The following is an 18867-nucleotide window of genomic DNA, read 5'->3' as shown; positions in this document are numbered from 1 at the left end:
GCCCAAATCTTCCAGCCACTGAAGGGAAAAGGCTCTGGAGCAGAGGTGGGCAAACTATGGCCTGCGGGCCATATCCAGCCCGCAGAACCGTCCTGCCCGGCCCTTGAGCTCCCGGCCAGGGAGGCTAGCCCCCAGCCCATCCCCTGCCCCGCAGCCTCAGCTCGCCATGCCCAGCCCATCTCCGGTGAGGACGCCACGGCCAGCTGCTTGCTGGGGCACAAGGAGCTCCTGACTGAGGGCAGGTACTGTGGCATGCTATGGACCTGGAGAGCCCACCTGGCACTGCTGTGAGCAGGGCACAGACTGCCAGCCAGGCTCATTGTTTGCTGAGGACAGGGGCACCTGAACGGGCACCTCTCCCTGCCCTGGATCTGCAACTTCCCCGCGTGGGCCAGGTCTTCCACAACTTCTCGGTGCCGGCTGGAGGCCGTGTGACGTTCCCCTGCACTGCAGCTCCTCTCCTCGGGCTGTGGTTCCCCCTGCTCCCTGATGGCCCCCAGAGACCCTCTGCCCCTTATCCAACCCCTCGGCCCCAGCCTGGCACCCTTAACACGCCTCTCAGAGCAGCGTATCTGACTACCCCGATCCCGCCTGCCTCTTTGCTCCCATCTCTGCCTTCTCCAGTTCCTCTATTCTCCACTGCCAACTGCTGGTTCATAAACTCCATCTGCCCAGTAGAAGACCAAAGCATCCTACTGTCATCACTGCAGTCCCTCCTGTCTTCCCAGTTTATCACCTAAACAATGGCCAGGAAATGGGAGGAGAATTCTAAGTGTGGTTTTACTGAGCAGTAGCATCATGGTGACTCCGTTGCCTCCCCTCCAATTGTCAGCTGGAAGGGATAGACACTGCAATCTTCCTTGCTCACCCCCACACCCAGGGCTGGGTGTTGATAGCATGCAAGGGTGGGGGTGGGGATAGGGTGGCCAGGTGCCTGGTTTTCGAGGAAAGTTCGGTCAAAAAGGGAGATGAAAGTATCCGGTCAGATCTACTGACTGGACATGCAAAGTCCTGTTACTGTGGGCAGGGGTGGCAGGGAGGTGCGGGGTCATCACCTGTGTCAGCCCCTACTATGATCACCAGATAGAAAGTGTGAAAAATTGGGACAGGAGGTGGGGGACTAATAGGTACCTATATAAGAAAAAAGCCCCCAAAATCAGGACATCTGGTCACCCTAGTCCCTACTCAGCCGGGGCCACCTCCTACTTGCATTGGGTGGCTGCAACTCCCAGCCAAGAATCCGCAAGCAAGTCCCTCCCAACCCGGGCAGAGAAGAGAGAGAGGGGAATAGCCAGAAAACTAAACTTGTCTATATGTAAAACAAATTTAAGTTTAAGAGACCATTTTCCTCCTTTCTGTGGGATTGCTGGTATCATTTCCAGCCTTTTTACAAGCTTATCATGTCATTTCACCTTAAATCACATTAATGAATTATTCTCAGATATGGGGGCTGCGGCTGACAAATCCATACCACTATTGCAAAAGCCACCATTTCCCATTTATACTGCAGTTGGTGTATAGGAAAGAAAGCACAGTTGATATATCTACTAGTGTTACATTCATTGATCAGAAATGTGTGAGCATTTTAACGAGCTAGATTCTGAACTTCAGGTCTGTGACTAGCATCCTAAAGGGAGGATGAAAAAAGGAGAAGGAACTGGGAATGCATGAGGGTAGAGGTGGGTATGTCTATACTACCCGCCAACCCAGGTTTGATGTATCGGGGATCGATTTATCGCATCTTGTCTGGACACAATAAATTGATCTGCTAATCGACGCCCGTACTCGACCTCAGCAGGAGGAGTAAGCGGAGTCAACGGGGGAGCCGCGGAAGTCGACTCGCTGCCGTGAGGACAGCCAGGTAAGTCGAACTAAGATACTTCGACCTCAGCTGCGTAACAGAATGTGTATACTTGTCCTCAGAAGCTCAATACTGCATTCCCCAGGTAACTTTTAGGTACTATTCCAAGGAAACTCAGTTTGTGTCCTAGTACGTCTGAGTGTTAAAAGCTGAAACTGGTTTTTGTTATGCTGTTGATAAGTCACCATAATGGAGAGAAAGTTTCACACGCTCCTTAGGGTGCATTCTTCCCATCATTTTTCCTATATTTGTCCAAAATGCTATAAATAGAGCTTGGTGAATAGTGGCCCTTTTCGGTTCATTAGCAATTTTGAAAAGGAAACTTTTTTGGGGGAGGGAGGGTGGGGGGGATTAAAGGTAATTCCAAAACAAGTATTTCAAAACAGAAAAATCAAAATGTTTCATTTCAGTTTTTTCAGATTTTTGTCACCCCCAAAAGTGAACAATTTGGCAAATGAGATACAAATGCATAAAATGTTTTGGTGTCGCTGATTCTACAGTCACCAAAAAATGTTTTGTCCAAAAAAAAAAAAAATTCACACAGCTCTAGCTGCAAGGCCTGCCACAGTGTTCAGGTTTGAGGTTTGGGAATCTAACCCTCATTTCTTGTATTGGAAGGTATAAGGTCACTTGCTGGTTTGATCTAGGGTAAATGGTGGACTCTCTGTAACTTGAAGCCTTTAAATCATGATTTGAGGACTTCAGTAACTCAGCCAGATGTTATGGGTTTATTACAGGAGTGGGTGGGTGAAGTTTTGCAGCTTGCAAATGTGTAGGTCAGCCTAGATCAGTGTTTCCCAAACTTGGGACACCGCTTGTGCAGGGAAAGCTCCTGGCGGGCCGGGCGGGTTTCTTTACCTGCCGCATCTGCAGGTTCGGCCAAACACGGCTCCCGGCCAATGGGAGCTGCTGGAAGCGGCGGCCAGTATGTCCCTCGGCCCGCGCCACTTCCAGCAGCTCCTATGGGCCTGGAGCAGTCAACTGCGGCCAGTGGGAGCCGTGATTGGCCGAACCTGTGGACATGGAAGGTAAACAAACCGGCCCGGCCCACCAGGGGCTTTCCCTACGCAAGTGGTGTCCCAAGTTTGGGAAAACACTGGACTAGATGATTGTGATGGTCCTTTCAAGCCTGGAAGTCTATGAGCTTTTCCAGTGAGTTTGTAGCATATTTGTTCTGCCCTCATACAAAATGCTAGAGTTACTGTTAATTTTCAATTAATATCTACTGTCAGGGAGCTAATAATGTATAGCAATTTGACAAACTGTTTAGCTCCTCCGATGGTGGATTCTGTTTCCAGTTTTTCAGGTCCAGTTTTAGGATATCATCAGGTTTAGGTTTATTTTCCCATTTTATTATTTAGGTTGGTGCTTACTTTAATTCCAATATATATAATCCCTTTATTTTTCCACTTACAATTCCAGTCTATGAAACAATCATTGATGCACCTATTTTGAATTGGAATTGGTTCATCTTTACATAAAAGAAGCTATTTATAAGAGGGTCACCTCTGCTACCTTGATTCTGTGGTTCCTTCCTTTTGCAGCAAACTCCTCACTAGCCAGGGAAAACCACGAAGGTCCATATCCTAGTAGCTCTAAAGGCTCTAGGCCATCAAAGTTTTGCAAAGCTACAATGCTGCATTAATAACGAAGAAAATCTCAGCAAGCTTGATTCTCAGTTATGCTGAGGCCCCTCTACATTGCCAGAAGGGCCTTAGTGTAATGGGGAATTCAAGACAGTATATTCAGAGCTCTAGAAGGTAAAATACAGCCAACCCCAACGCCTCAGGATTTACCAAGGGACAACTTTTAAAAAAGAAAAAAAGGTTTAAAAGGACATTCTTATTTATGTGCTACCTGACAGCAAGAGCTAAATTTTATCAGACCCAGAGGTAAATCTCAGAGTTTTTCCACAGGTTTTTATAAGAAGACTGCCACAGTATAATAATACAGCAACAAATCCCACAAGTCTTCACCTGCCTGTGTTTTGTTACTGACAGAACAGTTTACACAGTGGACATAATCTTATCTGAAAAAGAATAAGCCCAATTTAATACAGACAAGTAACTATCATCAGTGTTATTAGACTATAATAAAAACATCAGAAGTGGAGCAAAGGCATGAAGTACATTCACTATTTGGAGATAAATCTCTCAGCTCAGTCTCAGGCATAAGAACACAGTAGGAAGTACTAAAAAGGACAACAGTAGCATGTTACCTCAAAAACAAAAAACTTTAAGTGAATATTCTCTATATTAAGAAAAGACAGGGTATGTGAGGGGGTGGGATTCAGAAGAGCAGGAAAGTGTTTGAGAAATCTACAACTCCGCATTAACTCGCAAAAACTTGAAAGTAAATTTATGGAACACGTGCTGTCTTGACTAACCTTTATTTCGTTGGTCAAGTATGACTAGGGAGGCAGATAGAAATACATAAAATAGTCTGCTTGCTCATGCTGTAGAATTACTCATCAGGGACAATGAAAATGAAGGAGAGCTAAGAAATGAAGTAGCAGTTGTACACAAAATTAGAGACAGAAGGCACAAGTACAGATGCTTGAAAACATTCAGAATTAAACTAGCAGTGAAAGTCAAGTCAGGACAGTGCTCTAAATCTCAGGTGTGAGGCTTACTCATTTCTCTCATGTACAAATACTTCTTAGGGGTTGTTAAAGCAGAATAGCTGTCTCAGTGGAGAAAATCTGCCCTTTTAGCTTCCGGATTTATGCTACAAAACAGCTGTGTATAACAGAAGCAGGGCAAAACACAGTCTGAGAAAAGAAGGATGGATTATTTGGAACAGGGACGGTTTGAGCAGCTGTGACAAGGCCCCCACAGAAGAAAACAGTGTTATGTCTACAGAAATTTTGCTCAGGAAGCTGCTGGGCCCTTCGGTGGAGGCAGCTGCAGAGAAGTGTTCTTTTTGGAAAGGGGGGAAACATAGGGGGCAGAGTAACTGGAGAAACCACTACATGCGTCACAGGATAGGAAGGAGACAGAGAAGGAGCAGAACAACCCTAAGTTGCATTTTTTTCACAAGATGGGAGGCAGGACGCATAGTGGCCTCAGAGCTGCTGCTCCTTTAAGAAGGAGAGGGAGCAACGAGCAGAGTGTCCTGGCAGAAGGAAAAGCAGCAGAGCCCTACAAAAAGATACTTGAAGCAGAAATGATGATCTGATTGGGAAGGGCACAATTAATAAGAGCATAATTGACTCAGAGGAGGGAAGAAGTGACAATGGAAAAATCAAATATACATTAACTTTGGGGGTAGTATTTTTCAGTTGGGATAGTAGGTATAAATTTTGGAGGCCCAGATTCTCACTCTCTCTCCAGGTCACATGAACACTGAGTGTACAAGCTGTGCCTCATGATGACCAGCGAAGACAGTGAGCCCCTGACTATCCCCATCTACACCATATATATTGATCACTCTTTAAAAACGTGTGGAAGATACCAAGATTTCCAGCATGCTGTACACGTGTCAATGTTACTTCTGAGCGTCACTTTCATCACCTGCTTCTTAGGGTAAAGTCCTTTCAGTGGCTGGAAAAACATACTATGATCCCCGAGAGGCATGAACTCCTAGAGTCTCCTTTAAGGAAAACTTCCACATGCATAAGTTACGTGTGAGAGCTGGAATAAGACATATAACCAGCTGGTGGGCAGGACTTCAGCTAGTGACCGAGGGTGGGATCCACAAAGGTACTTAGGGCTTGTCTACACTACAGGACTAATTTGTGGATTCTGTATCCATACTAAATACACAAATTCAACTTCTGAGTCCCACATTCACGCCAGCCAGCTTTGGGAAGCGTGCATGCACTGGAAGCTATCCCACAGTTCCCGCACTCCCGCTGCCCATTGATTTCCCCAATGCATGCTGGGGAAAAATGTGTCGTCATTGAACCGTCAATCCCGCCCTCCTCTCTTCCTTGAATCTGTTCGCGCCCTTCTCTGGTCGGTTACAGCCATGGAGCCGCTGCGATCATCGCTGCACTTATGGCCGTTGTCAACTCCACCTCTTCCACAGTCAGATGCTGAGAAACCACCTCTCAGAAAGCAGCAGTGGAGATCATGGTGGCAATGGGTCAAGTTCATGGTGTGGACGATTCTGGGCCGGGAAACAAGCACAGACTGGTGGGACCGCATAGTGCTGCAGGTCTGGGATGACACAGAGTGGCTGCGAAACTTCAGGATACACTTTCCTTGAACTGTGTGACTTGCTGTCCCCTGCCCTGAAGCGCCAGGACACAAGGATGCGAGCAGCCCTGACTGTGCAGAAGCGAGTGGCCATAGCCCTCTGGAAACTTGCCACGCCAGACAGCTACCGGTCAGTAGCGAACCACTTTGGCGTGGGCAAATCTACGGGGATTGCTGTCATTCAAGTAGCCCACGCAATCGTTGAGCAACTGCTCTCAAAGGTAGTGACTGTCGGAAATGTCCAGGTCATCATAGATGGCTTCGCGCGATGGGATTCCCAAACTGCGGTGGGGCTATAGATGGGACTCACATCCCTATCCTGGCACCAGCCCACCAGGCCAGCGAGTACATTAAGGCTACTTTTCAATGGTGCTGCAAGCTGTGGTGGACCATAGGGACGTTTTACCAACATCAGTGTTCAGGAACTCTGGTCTGTTTAGACGCCCAGGCAGGCACTTTCTTCCCGGACCACAAAATAACGGTTGGGGATGTGCAGATGCCTACAGTGATCCTCAATGCCCTGGCTCATGAAGCCCTATACAGGCGCCTTGGACACTGAAAAGGAACTCTTCAACTACCGGCTGAGCAAGTGCAGAATGGTGGTGGAGTGTGGGAGATGGCGGACCTTACTGACTCGCTCGGACATCAGCGAAAAGAATATCCCGTAGTTATTGCTGCTTGCTGTGTGCTCCACAATCTCTGTGAGAGCAAGAGGTTGAGGCAAATCGCCTGGCTGCTGTTTATGATCAGCCAGACACCCGTGCTGAGAGAATATCCCAGCGGGAAGCGATATGCATCAGGAGGCTTTGGCAGGGTAACCTGTGACTGTCCACTTGATTTTAAGAGAGCCTGATCATAAACCAAGTTTTCCCCACTTCCCAAGGACGTTTTAAAACTAAGGACATGTTTTAGTAATTAATAATAAATCTTTCGTTGACTTTGCATTTCTGTTTCTTCGTTGAAACATGGAAGCATTCTGTGCTGGTTAAGGTGTGCACTGATGGGTGGGTTTGCAGGAACCTTGGATAGGGGTTACCATGCGGCTGTGGGTTTGGGCGTTGGAAGGGGTGAGGGTGTGGGGAAGGGTGAGTATCTGCCCCTGGATGAGGTCTCTTTTGGGGCTCGGGGCACCGGGAGGATCGTGACTACGGTCCAAATGCATGTGAAGGGAAGCCTGCCTTTACATTCGGGATGTCAGGCACCAGGACCCTGCACAAGCATACACATCAAGGAAAGACCGGGCAGCATACACCACACAGACTGTCCCTGGTGCCTAGTGACTGCAGTCTGTGTGTGCCCTGCAGTTGACCCTGCAGCCAAGTCTGTAGCATGGCACTGTGGGCTATGCAGTGACATTACAATTCCCCACAGAACAACAGAAAGTCTTCTGACACCAGAAACGTACAGTCAGTAACACCAAACCGCTTTTAATAATGTAATACACAGTGGGGTTTGAACTTGGAGTTGGGACTGGTTGATGCTGTAAAGAAAGAGCTTGTACAAATTTACAACAGTTGTCTCTAACATTATCGGTGTGCTGCGTGCAGGGACAGTTCTCACGGCCCCTACCGCCTCCGTCTTGTCACTTTGGGTGAGGGGGACAGGACTTCTTGGCGTTGGAGGGCGGTTGCAGATGCACTGCATCTCCTCCTGACTGCGGTCTTGCAGAACATCTACAAGGCGCCGAGCGTGTCCGTTTGCTCCTCATTAGACCAAGCAGCGTTTGAGTCGCCTGCTGGTCTTCCTGCCGCCACCTATCCTCCCGTTCCAGGTGTGTGCGATGCTGCTGACACAGGCTCTCCTCGACTGTCTCTGCTCTGCCGCCTCCGCTCTGGAGCTGGCCATCAGTTCCTGGAACATGTCGTCCCTTGTCTTTTCTTTCAATCTGAGCCAGCCTCTGGGCAGTCCGTGAAGGGCTGTGTGATGCGAAAAGTAGGTGATTTCCTTGAACAAATACATGTTTGCCAACAGTAAACACAGTCTAGTCATTTTCAGTTAAGAAGACCAAAAAGGGAACCAAGGCGCAGGAGATCGCGGAACTAGGCCGAGATTTGAATACGCTCTCATTGGCCACTGGATAGCGAGACAGCTGCATCCTCTTGCACAAAGTCCTGGTAAGCCTTACAGTACAGACTGCTTATCAGATAGTGCTTAGCTGTGCTCTCCTGCTGGAGGCAATGTGCAAAGCAGAAAAGATGAGCGTTATGCGGCATCTCCCGCCAGTGAACGGGAAAGACCCTGTATGCTTTTCCTCTGAGGCCTGCAACACGTGGCTGTTGTCATTCTTATGCAAAGTAAAACTCTGTTGTCATTCTTATGCAAAGTAAAACTCTGTTAAGCGAGGGTCATTCTTATGCAAAGTAAAAGTCTACCATGCACAATAGTAACAGTACACTAATTCCACTAATTAGATGCAGCACTTCCACAACGACATCACCCTGAGGCGTGTCAGGCGCACACAGAGAGCGGATGTTAATAGAAGCCCTGCACAGACCAGGACCCTACGCTGCCATGCTCGTAGGCGATGGTCCCCTGTACCTGAGGATGGCATGGCGACCCAATAAAGCACCTCTCCCAAGAAACCTCTTGCTGAGGCTTTTCCAGCTGCTCTCTGAGAGCTTTTTTGAACTATCCCCAGAGGACTATTGCTCCATTCCTATATGTGTAGACCTGCTGTTTGTATAGTTTCATATTTAAAAATTTTTATATAGTATTTCTATTTTTATATATATCCCTGTTTCTTAAAATAAATGTTTCCCTGTTTGTAGCACTTACGCCTGATCCTTCCCTGATTCCGAGTCCGGATCTCTGTGAGGGTGATGAAGAGATCCTGGCTGTCAGGGAAAGCGGGAGTGGGTTCGATGTCGCCTGCGCCGTCCTCAAAAGACCCTTCCTCATCTTCCCCATCACAGGAGGGGAACTGTCACACTATTCCGTCCTCGGAGTCCACCGTCACTGGTGGGGCACTGGTGGCAGACCCACCTAGAATGGCATGCAGTGCCTCGTAGAAGCGGCATGTCTGGGGCTCGCTCTGACTTTTTGATACCCTTGTCTTAGGTCCTTCACTTTCACGGCACTGCATCGCATCCCGGCTGTATCCTTTCTCTTTCATGGCTTTCGAGACCTTCTCGCTTGTTGGAGCGCAGCTCGCGCCCACACAGCGATCAGATCCTGGACTTCCCGGTCAGTCCATGCTGGGGACCTCTTTCTATTCTGGGATTGCCGGACTCCTCTGCTGGAGAGCTCTGCATCGTTGCAGGTGCCGATGTGCAACCAGAACGTCAGATTCAAACCGCCCAGACAGGAAAATGAATTCAAATTTTCGCGGGTCATTTCCTGTGTGGCTGGCCAGAGAATCCAAGCTCGGACTGCTGTCCAGAGCGGTGCACTGTGGGATAGCTGTTCGATTAGCATCCACACCAAGCCTCCACCTGCCGGGTGGAGTAAAGCTGATAAATTCGAATTAAAGTCCTAGTGTAGACCAGGCCTGAGGCACCACTGCAATTCACAAAACTCCCACTTGGCTGCCACCTAACACTGTAGGAGCCTAAAGTTTTTTCCTCTGGGCACACACACTGCAACTTCATTCTAGGTGCCTGGATACCTATCCGCTGCCTGAGCACATGCACTGCTGCCTCATGCTAGGTGTCCAGACATCTCCTGCCTAAGTCACAGAGTGTTTCCCAAACCAGAAATACAGGAATTCAGATGGCCAAGTTATGTATGTGGGCCCAGTCCAGTATGTGATCTCTGAGTATGCCTACCATAATCAGGCCCCTCGTGCAAGCTCACACAACTGTGTGCTCAGGGGGGAAAGGAAAAACCTCCCATTTAATCTTTAGCCTAGTGGATAGGGTACTCAGCCAGGAAGTGAGAAATCTCCAGTTCAAGTCCCCACTCCTACAGAGAAGGAGAAAGGATTTCAACAGGGATCTGCTAACTCTCATGGGAATGCCCTAACCTCTGGGCTATAGAGTTATTCTTGCACTCTCTCTCTCTGGCCCAATTATTATTGTTTAATTAAAGTGGAACAGCTTCAATAGGAGAGATTGAAGGTGCCCACATTAGAATATTCTATAGCCCAGTGATTAGCATTCTCACCCAAGAGGTAGGGGACTCCTGCTCAAATCCCTTCTAACCTCAGGTGGAATACTTGACTTGTGAGTATGCCACATCTTGGATGAGTACCCTATCCACTAAGCTGTAGATTAGACAGGAGAGCCTCCCGCCTCCCTCCCCTCCCCCCAGCTGTTTTGATTAGAATTCTACGTGCAACTAAGGCAGCTGAATACCTATGTTCCCTTATTTCATGGATCACTAGCAGAGTTAGACACCTAAGTTTGGGCTCCATGGAGGAGCTCATGTTTGAGAGAGGGGCAGTGCTTAACACTCACCCCTCTGGTTGGGGTCTCCCATTAGCTATTCTAGGCAGCTTCCCACCTGTGCAGCATATATTGGCCTAACTTAGCAAAGCATGCAGTGGCATTTACCAAATCTCTTCCTGTTTGACAATCAACTAAGGTCAATAATGGATCAACTGGCAAATTATCCCATATGGCAGAAACCCACATGAGGGAGGAAATTCGCAACATAACACTTTACCTAGGCCTATATTCCCTGTTAAAGGTATATACATACATGTTTACATACACATTTTTTTCCTAAGCAGTCTTAAGTCTTTTGTCCCTCTAGAAAGAGCCTACCCCAAAATTAGAAAGTCAGCGATATGCAAGTTGCCTAGGCTCTGATATATATTCCATGTTGTAGGTGAAATGAACAAATAGATAAGTGATCCAAATAAAAATACAGTCCTGGGCCTCTAAAGAGTCACCTGTTTAGAAGAAGAGGGATAGAATGTTTAGGCTGTGGAACTGCAATGATCAATTATTACCCTTAGATTAGTAAGAATGAAAAAGACAAAGAAAGAGACTATTATATATTTAAGAATTTATTATGAAAAAACAAATCTAAGTTATACTGTATTACGAAGTAATATAATAGCTCCCCTATTGCTTCTTTGGCATGTAAAACTGGTATTAGCAATTTGAACACCAAAATGTCAGGATTTAGTTATTCTATTAGGTACTGCCAAATTAAATAGAGAATTTAGGGCTACTTTTCCCCTCCCCAGAAATAACCTCACCCAGGATGACTGTCTAATGGAGAAAATAAAACATTTAAATTCATGGTATTTTGTACTCATTCTGGGTATGTCTAGACCAAGAAAAACAGTCAGTCAGTCAATTTTAGGCTGACCTACAATGCCCTACACAATCTCATCCTGCCTGACATCTCTACGCTCTTTTCCTCCTGTTTCCCAGTCACCTCTCCCTATCACTCACTTCATCTTTCTCACATCTTCGTCAGTTTGCCCTTATGCTTGGAATTTCTTTCACCATGGCTGATTGTCCCTCCACCAATTTTTTGGGAGGCTGCATGGTCCAGCACATGGATAGGAAGCCAGAAGACCTGGCTTTCTATTCCTGTCTCTGAAAATGATCTGTTGTATGACCAGGGGCAAGTCACTTAGCTCTCTTCACCTTAGTTTTCCCACCTGTTTAATGAGCATAACAGCTTGTCTGTCTTTATACGGTGCCTTATGAATGATCTAGAGATTACAAGTGTTATGCAAGGGCTAAGTATTAAAACATTTTTGAAACTCATTCCCAGGAACCTTCTTTTTCCATTATTTCCTCACCAATAATCTTCTTTTGTTCATCCCTGCCTTCCGAAAATATTGTCTTGCATTTGCTTGCCTTGGGTAACTTAGATTGTAGGCTTTTGTGGACATGAAATGTGTTTTATACTGTAAAAGTACAGTGCAGTAAAATTTGCTATATTATTTATTAATAACAACCATTATGAACCACAGCAGCATAGAACAGGCAGAGACAAGACTGGGCATGAAACAAATGTAGTTTGTTTTTTTTAAAAAGTATATAAAGCAAGTGCTGATGTGACATAACATTGAAGTAATTTGGGGACAGGGAAAATGGGGTAAATTCAACCTTTAGAGAATTGTGCTTTGATGATGAAAAAACTATGTATCATCATTATAGCAACCAAGCATCTCTGAAATTAAATATCTGAGGCTCACAACTGCCACTGATCTATGAAAATGTGGGTCTTCAGTTCAGCACATCCACTGCATTTGTGAGAGTTATTTACTATTGTCCAAGTTCTACCTTTTCTGAAATCTGTGTAACCCCTTTTAAGACAACAGAGTTGCATAGGGATAACTGAGGGAGAATTTGTCCATTAAAAGGGAGCTGGTGTGAGAAGAGTGCTAGGTTTTCTTTCAAAGGAAAAAGTAAGTTAATCAGATACCACTATCAGAAACAGGTAGATTTTAGTAATATTTTGTAACTATATCACCTTCCAGTCTAGGGTACCACGGCATTTAATAAAAAGAGTCACAAGCCAAAAGGAAGACGGTATTATCCTCATTTTACAGAGCAAACAAACAAAAACACCAGAGGCACAGACAAGGTAAATGACTTTCTCTGATTTGTAATAAGGTGACAGCAACTCTGTGGTAGAGCTGAGAACAGAGCCTAGATCTCTTAATGACCTAGAGCTTCTTTAGCCTCTAGACCACAGTGCTTTGCAATGAATGTGTTGCCTGTGTATATCTGAGGTCAACAGGACCAACTATCATGTTATGCAGCCAACTATAACTGGAATGACTCCAGAGCCACTTCAGCGCTTGCAAAGACCTTTCCGATTGTGTCTCTACACATTTTTTATTTGCATCGGAGATCCAAATGCAAAACCAAGCAGTCTACTGTGTCATAAGGATTTTCATTAATCCACGGGCATTATGTAGGTCCGCAAGTCAGTGAGGGCTGATCCAGCAATCCATATTTATCCAAAATTCCCTACTGACTTCTAAAAGCAATAACATGTGCATCCAAGGAGTGTGAGGTCCTGAATGGATCACTGTAATTCACTTACCAATAAATCTTTACATCTAGAATACCCATTTTCATAATGACTGGAGATTTTTTTATAATCCTATCAGTATTTCTCGGCATATGTTTAATTTAAACAAATAAAATTTAATACATGTAATCTCAACGCTTTTAGAGCACCTTTTTATGAGACAATGAAACAAGTGGTTATTACCCAAAAAGTTGCAATACATATTGTTTAATAATATTGTGAGAGTTTGGACCATCAGCTCAAGAGCAAACTCCTACATCAACCAGAATTTAGAGTACTCATGAGGGAGAGAGAATCTCATCTGTTGCACACTCTCATGAGCTGCAGGCACACTCAAGAAATAGCATGGACAGGATCTGAAAGGGCAGTTCCTCAGCCAGATGGAAGATCACCACAAAGCAAAGTCTTTGTGATTGGAAGGAAGTATGGAAGAATACTGGAGTGCTCAGAAGGGTACTGTCCCATTAGGGAAAAAGAGTACTATGGAGTAGACAGCCAAAACAAGTTATATGGCAGGCAAGTGCTTCCAAGACGTAGATGGACAGGGTCATAGGATGATCTTGTTTGACAATAGAAAAAAAAATATATAGAAACTCACTCATATTCAAAGCTGAAGGGAAATCAAAAGACAGATCTGCCTAAACTTTAAGTTAAGTTTAGACACAACAGTAACAATAAAAAAAAAAAATCAGATCATTGGTCCTTTTCATTTAGTGTCTTGTCTCAGAAAGTGGACAATACCTTAACCAATTGCAGACTGATCTGCACAGATTTGAAGTAGGATCAGACTTTTGCTGACCCCTGTGGACACTCAAACATGAGATTGGATTACCCACATCATTAGTTTACATAACTACAACTGTCTTGAATAATATTTTGTCCCTTTTATAATCCAGCCAGATATTTGTCTTTATTACCTTCCATGGCAATGAATAAATTCTCTCTCTCTTTAAAAACAAACACTCATCCACCAACATGGTTATACCAACTCTATTGTACAGAAGTAAAATGTGGGCACTGAGGAAGGCTGAACACCACCAGACTGTGGTGTTCAATTCTCATCTTATTTTTCAAGATCAATCTTCTTCTCCATAAGTTCACTTTAAAGGCCGATACAGCAAAAAATAATAAGAATAAAGTATGCAAGCCAAATACACAATTTAAGAAAATATAAACCACCAAGAAAAGTGAACACATGATATAAAAATCCCATTAAGATCCACTTTAAACCCAAATTAATGAAATATGCCAAAAGCAAAATGAAAGAAACGCTACATTATGTTACTTCTACTCATTGGGTCTACACATCAGTAGATATTTGTATCAGTGTGGAAATAGCAGATGCCGTGATTTAACGCCGCTTTGTGACAATGGTATACTGCTGTAGAAAGAGGAAAAGTAATCCCTCTGCTACAGAAGGCACATAAGTCTCTGTTGCAAGTCACTGAGGAGTATCACTGTAGATCAGAACAAACTCATTTCAACAGAAGATACACACTTACTTTCAGAAGCGATAGTAAAATTAGGCAGCGGTTTTATCCATTTACAGTTCCTATTTCAAAGGCAGTGAGATAAATATTGAATACAGAAAAACAGCACATCCAGAAAATTTTAACAAATTTCTTTTTTAAAAAATTAGGATGGTATAGCTGACAGATCAGCTCATTTTCTTAATTTTTCTTCGAGTAAAATTCCCTTAATTTGTTGGGACCATCTGACATTTTATAGTGCAGATATTACTGAATGTAAAGTTTTTGAAAACTATATGAGCCCAGTTAGTGACAATCTCTCCCACCACTCAAACTGAAGATAATTGGTTAATACACCATCCAAAGCCCACTGAAGTCAATGGGAGTCTTTCTATTAACATTAGATCAAACCCTAAATTAGCAAGATATTTAGTAAAATTTATGTCAAATCCTGCCAAATCTGCCCATCACAACCAACTCCAATAGTTAATCAATTTAAAATACTTTAAAACAAACTCTCTTCCCTCACAAAACATATATTGTGTTAAATTAGTTGATAAACTGCATCATATAGCATATATGTACATATGTACCTAAAGGATACAGTATGCACTATAACTTAATCTTATTGATTTAAGAGATATTTATTACTTCTCAATGGTGGTAATTTTTCATAACTGCCCACTAGGGTTATCAGAATATTGTAACAATTTGTCTTAGATCTGCCCTTCCAATAAAATAGCACCAAAAAGAAAAAGCAACTATTATTGAATGAAGTATTAAAATCATAGCAAATTATTATAAAATTTCATACACTTGTGTGTTGCAGATGCAGTAACATTTAATAAAACATGACCTTTATTCACATCTATATTTCCTAACTGTTAAAGCAATCCAAGACTTCGTATTCCATATGTTACAGCTTTCTCTGTAGGCCAATAAAACTGAGTGGAAATAGGCAGCGTGTTTTTACTAGATCTTTTTACACCTCAAGTTTTAAGTCTTGTTTTACCTTCAAGCATTAGCTTCTAATTATAGATTCAAGTCTTGGAAAAAATTTAATCTCTTTAAACTACATGTAATTTAAAAGAGAGGCATTTAGCAGGCATAAGACATTGCAGTCACTTAAATAGAGCAATTTTGAGCATAAGAAATGGAAAACTTCTAAAACACACATTCAGTTTTGAAGTCAGCAGAAGTTGGCCCAATAACAGGTATTACCTCACCCACCATGTCTCTCACAGTTTTGGTCAGTTAGCTATAAATAACAAGTTACCTATTAAGATTAAGTGGCTTTCATATGTCACTTTCAAAAGTGTAGCATAGTGTATTTCTGATACTTGAACAAGTGTGTTTGGGTGTCCTCTGAACTATATGGTATTATCTACCTTGAGACTAGTGCCTTAAATCTTAGATATTAGTGGGCAGATCCTCAGCTGGTGCAAATTGTCACTTTGGAGTTATGACAACTTGCATCAGCTGACAATCTGCCTGTATATATTCCCCCCCCCCCCCCGGCACTACCATCTTTCAATAGTACACTCCTATTTGAAACACTTTCACTGTTAATCCTATATTAAGTATGCTGAATTCACTTTCTGGTACAGTTTAAAAGTATAAATGGCTATAAAAGAAGTGTCTCCAAAAAGTCTGGAGAATTTTTTGCAAATAAATATTTAAAAATAAAGCACAAAGAAACACCTTGTAGACATGCACAATTAGTGAGTTTCTAGAAATTTCTTAAGCAATGGAGAAAAGTAGTTAAGTCTGCACAAAATCTTTTTGGAAAGTTAGAATGCTTTATGTTCTTAAAGAAAATTATAAGCCATGGAAGTAACATTGCATTTATATGGTAGTTACAAACGTATGTTGATTTAATAAAGTTCAATTCTTTGAAAAGTGTAGTTATCACATCTATATATTAAGCACAAGCTTCCCAGATGAAAGATCAGCATAATCAGTTTTAGCAAAACCTGGACTGGATCACACTCAGCACATCTGCACATTTACAAACACAAATTCCCCAGATGTCATAAATTACTATCTTTACCACTTGTCTCCTAAAAGCATTGACTTAAAGAAAGTGCTGTGAACAGTGGAGATGTTCACAGCATGAGTTGTCAAATGAACTAAATTCAATTCCATAGGATCAGTTGGATATATGCATCATCTAAAAGGAAAAAATGTCAACAATGTTAATGCTTGGGTCCCTTATAGGAACATTACTGTAACCTCTCAGTGACAGAGGTACAAAATAGCATTAGTTATGTTTACTTACAATGAATATCATATATTCAAGTTTGTGTGTACAGCAAGCAACACCATATTTGTTGTCCATTTCCAAGACACATGCAAGTAAACAATGCACAAATTAAGAATCATTTCACCACTACTGGATTACTTAAATAACCAAAAAGGTATGCAGACAAACATATAGACATCTCAGCTTCCAAATTTTAATTAGAGAAGAAAATATCAATTTCAGGTAATTTGTTAAATAACCCTTAAAATGCAGCTCAGCAGTACAGATGGCATGTTTTATCATCCTTAGGGTTGGAAATTATCCTGTTTCAAGTTTAAAGATGCATCAGCTGGTCTAATCAGTTTTGCTACCACTAACATTTTCAAAATCACCCTACATGGTAGTATGCAATTTACATTGTAGTAAATTCTGCTTCCCAAAACCCAAACAAAATACCAACAAGAGTTTCTAAACTAGAAGTGAAAACAAACTCAAATATTGTTTAAAAGTAGGGCCAGAGTCCCAACTGCCCCTCCAGGTTGATTAGAGAAACAAGGTGGGGGAGTAATATCTTGCATAGGAGCAACTTTTATAGTTGAGAAAAACAAGTTTTCCAGCTACACAGCTCTTCTTCAGGTTTCCTCACTCACCTGGTCTCTCTAATATCCTGGGCCCGACAGGGCTACAACTACACTGCGTACACCAACTTTAATCTCAGTTTCTACTCCCTTTTTGACTGTGATTAAGTTGTTTGATGTATATTTCATATTCCTTATGTTTTGTTATGCACAATGAACCATTTCCTCTTTTGGCACGGAGAAGTAGCTTTCTTTCAAACTTTTACACACAGGAGAAGGTTTGAGACCGATACTGCACAAACTATTAGTTTTTTCCTAGGTGGGCTTCCTTGGTCCATTACTGTCATTTCTCTCCCAGAACGGAAACAACACGCTCTTTAGAGTCCAAGCTCCTCCATCCCCTTAGAAGCTGTGACAGCTGCCTGGAAACACCAGTGACTAGATTACTGCCCATAGTTTGCATCGGGATGTGTGCGCGCTTTGGAAGAGGAGATGTATCCCCGCCTGGAGTCAGTGAGCAGCTCAGCGAGGTATTAGTCATTAAGCTCCCACACCTCAACTTCCAAGCGCCCAAAGTGTCCTCCAATGTGGGCTCTCTCCCAGGCACGCCCCGCTGCCTGCCTCCTGCATTAGCCAGAGGCTTGCATCTCTGATCCTACCTCCAGCCCTATCCGACCCCCTCCCGCCGGCACGGAGAGCAGCAAAGCCAGACCCTTGACAGCTGGATTTCCTTTCACACGCTCGCCTGGCCGGCTCCATTCACCCCCCCGCACACACCGGCTGTTTATCCGAGGCAGGTTCCACACGTGCACCCGCAGCCCAGCCGGGCTGTACTTACAGAGACACCGTGCGGCTCGGCAGCAGAGAAGGCTGCAAAGTTTCGACCAACTCCCCCCCGCTGCAGACAACTTTGATGCGGACGGTTTGGCGGCCGGGCCCCTTGGAGCGCTCGGCGGTGCAGAGGCAGCTGTCAACGATCAGGTCCGGGCAGTTCCTGCTAGCCCAGGAGAGCGCGGCCAGCGCGGCCGCCAGGCAGAGGCAGCGGCAGAGCCCGTGCATGCTGGAGGAGCGGACGCCGCGGCTCTGCGCCGCTCATGGCAAGCTCCGCGCACAGCCCGCTGCGAGGGCGGCTCGGTGCCCGCCCCGCCTCCTGCACTGACCCGCTGCCGGGTCCCGCGGCGGGGAGGGGGTCCCCCGCCTCCTCGCGGCAGCCACACCGGGCGGACCCGCGGCTGGTCACTCCCAGCAGGAGCCTGGGCGCCGCCCTCCGCTCACCGGAATAAAACTCCCCCCGGGGAGGGGAGAGCGCCTCCCCCCCGCCGCCGCGGCCTGTCAGCGCCACCCGCCCACAGCCAGGCTCCGCCAGCAGCCCCGGGCTGAGCGGGCGAGCCGGGCTGCAGCTCGCTCGGACCGCGGGGCTCGCTGCCTTCTGTCCCCACCCACCCCCAAGGGATAGGGCCAGCGCTGAGCCTGGGCTGGTGCTGCACAGGGCGAGCCCCTCCGGGGCAGGGACAGCGTGAGGCTGAGGGGCACCGTGGGAACCCAGTTTGCAGCCAGCCTCCTCCTCCCCCTCACA

At 44.8% G+C, this 18867-nt stretch overlaps 1 protein-coding gene across 3 annotated transcripts in view; it reads right to left on the bottom strand.

The window, feature by feature from the left end:
• The window catches only part of ADGRA1 (adhesion G protein-coupled receptor A1), a 463966-nt gene extending 445304 nt beyond the window's left edge, over nucleotides 1–18662 (bottom strand). Inside the window, exon 1 of one of the 3 annotated variants that reach the window (XM_039481827.1) lies at nucleotides 18452–18662. Coding sequence is in view for 2 of the 3 variants with exons in the window: in XM_039481825.1 (XP_039337759.1) it covers nucleotides 18130–18350 (221 nt within the window). In the remaining variant the exon portion in view is untranslated. Of the gene's footprint in view, nucleotides 1–18129 lie in introns of all 3 variants that reach the window. The other 2 variants (XM_039481825.1, XM_039481824.1) reach the window with 2 other exon arrangements.
• Nucleotides 18663–18867: the final 205 nt, after the last annotated feature.

This window comes from Mauremys reevesii, linkage group 7, assembly GCF_016161935.1.
Source record: "Mauremys reevesii isolate NIE-2019 linkage group 7, ASM1616193v1, whole genome shotgun sequence".
Taxonomy (NCBI): Eukaryota; Metazoa; Chordata; order Testudines; family Geoemydidae; genus Mauremys; species Mauremys reevesii.
This window is presented reverse-complemented; position numbering and strand designations above follow the sequence as displayed.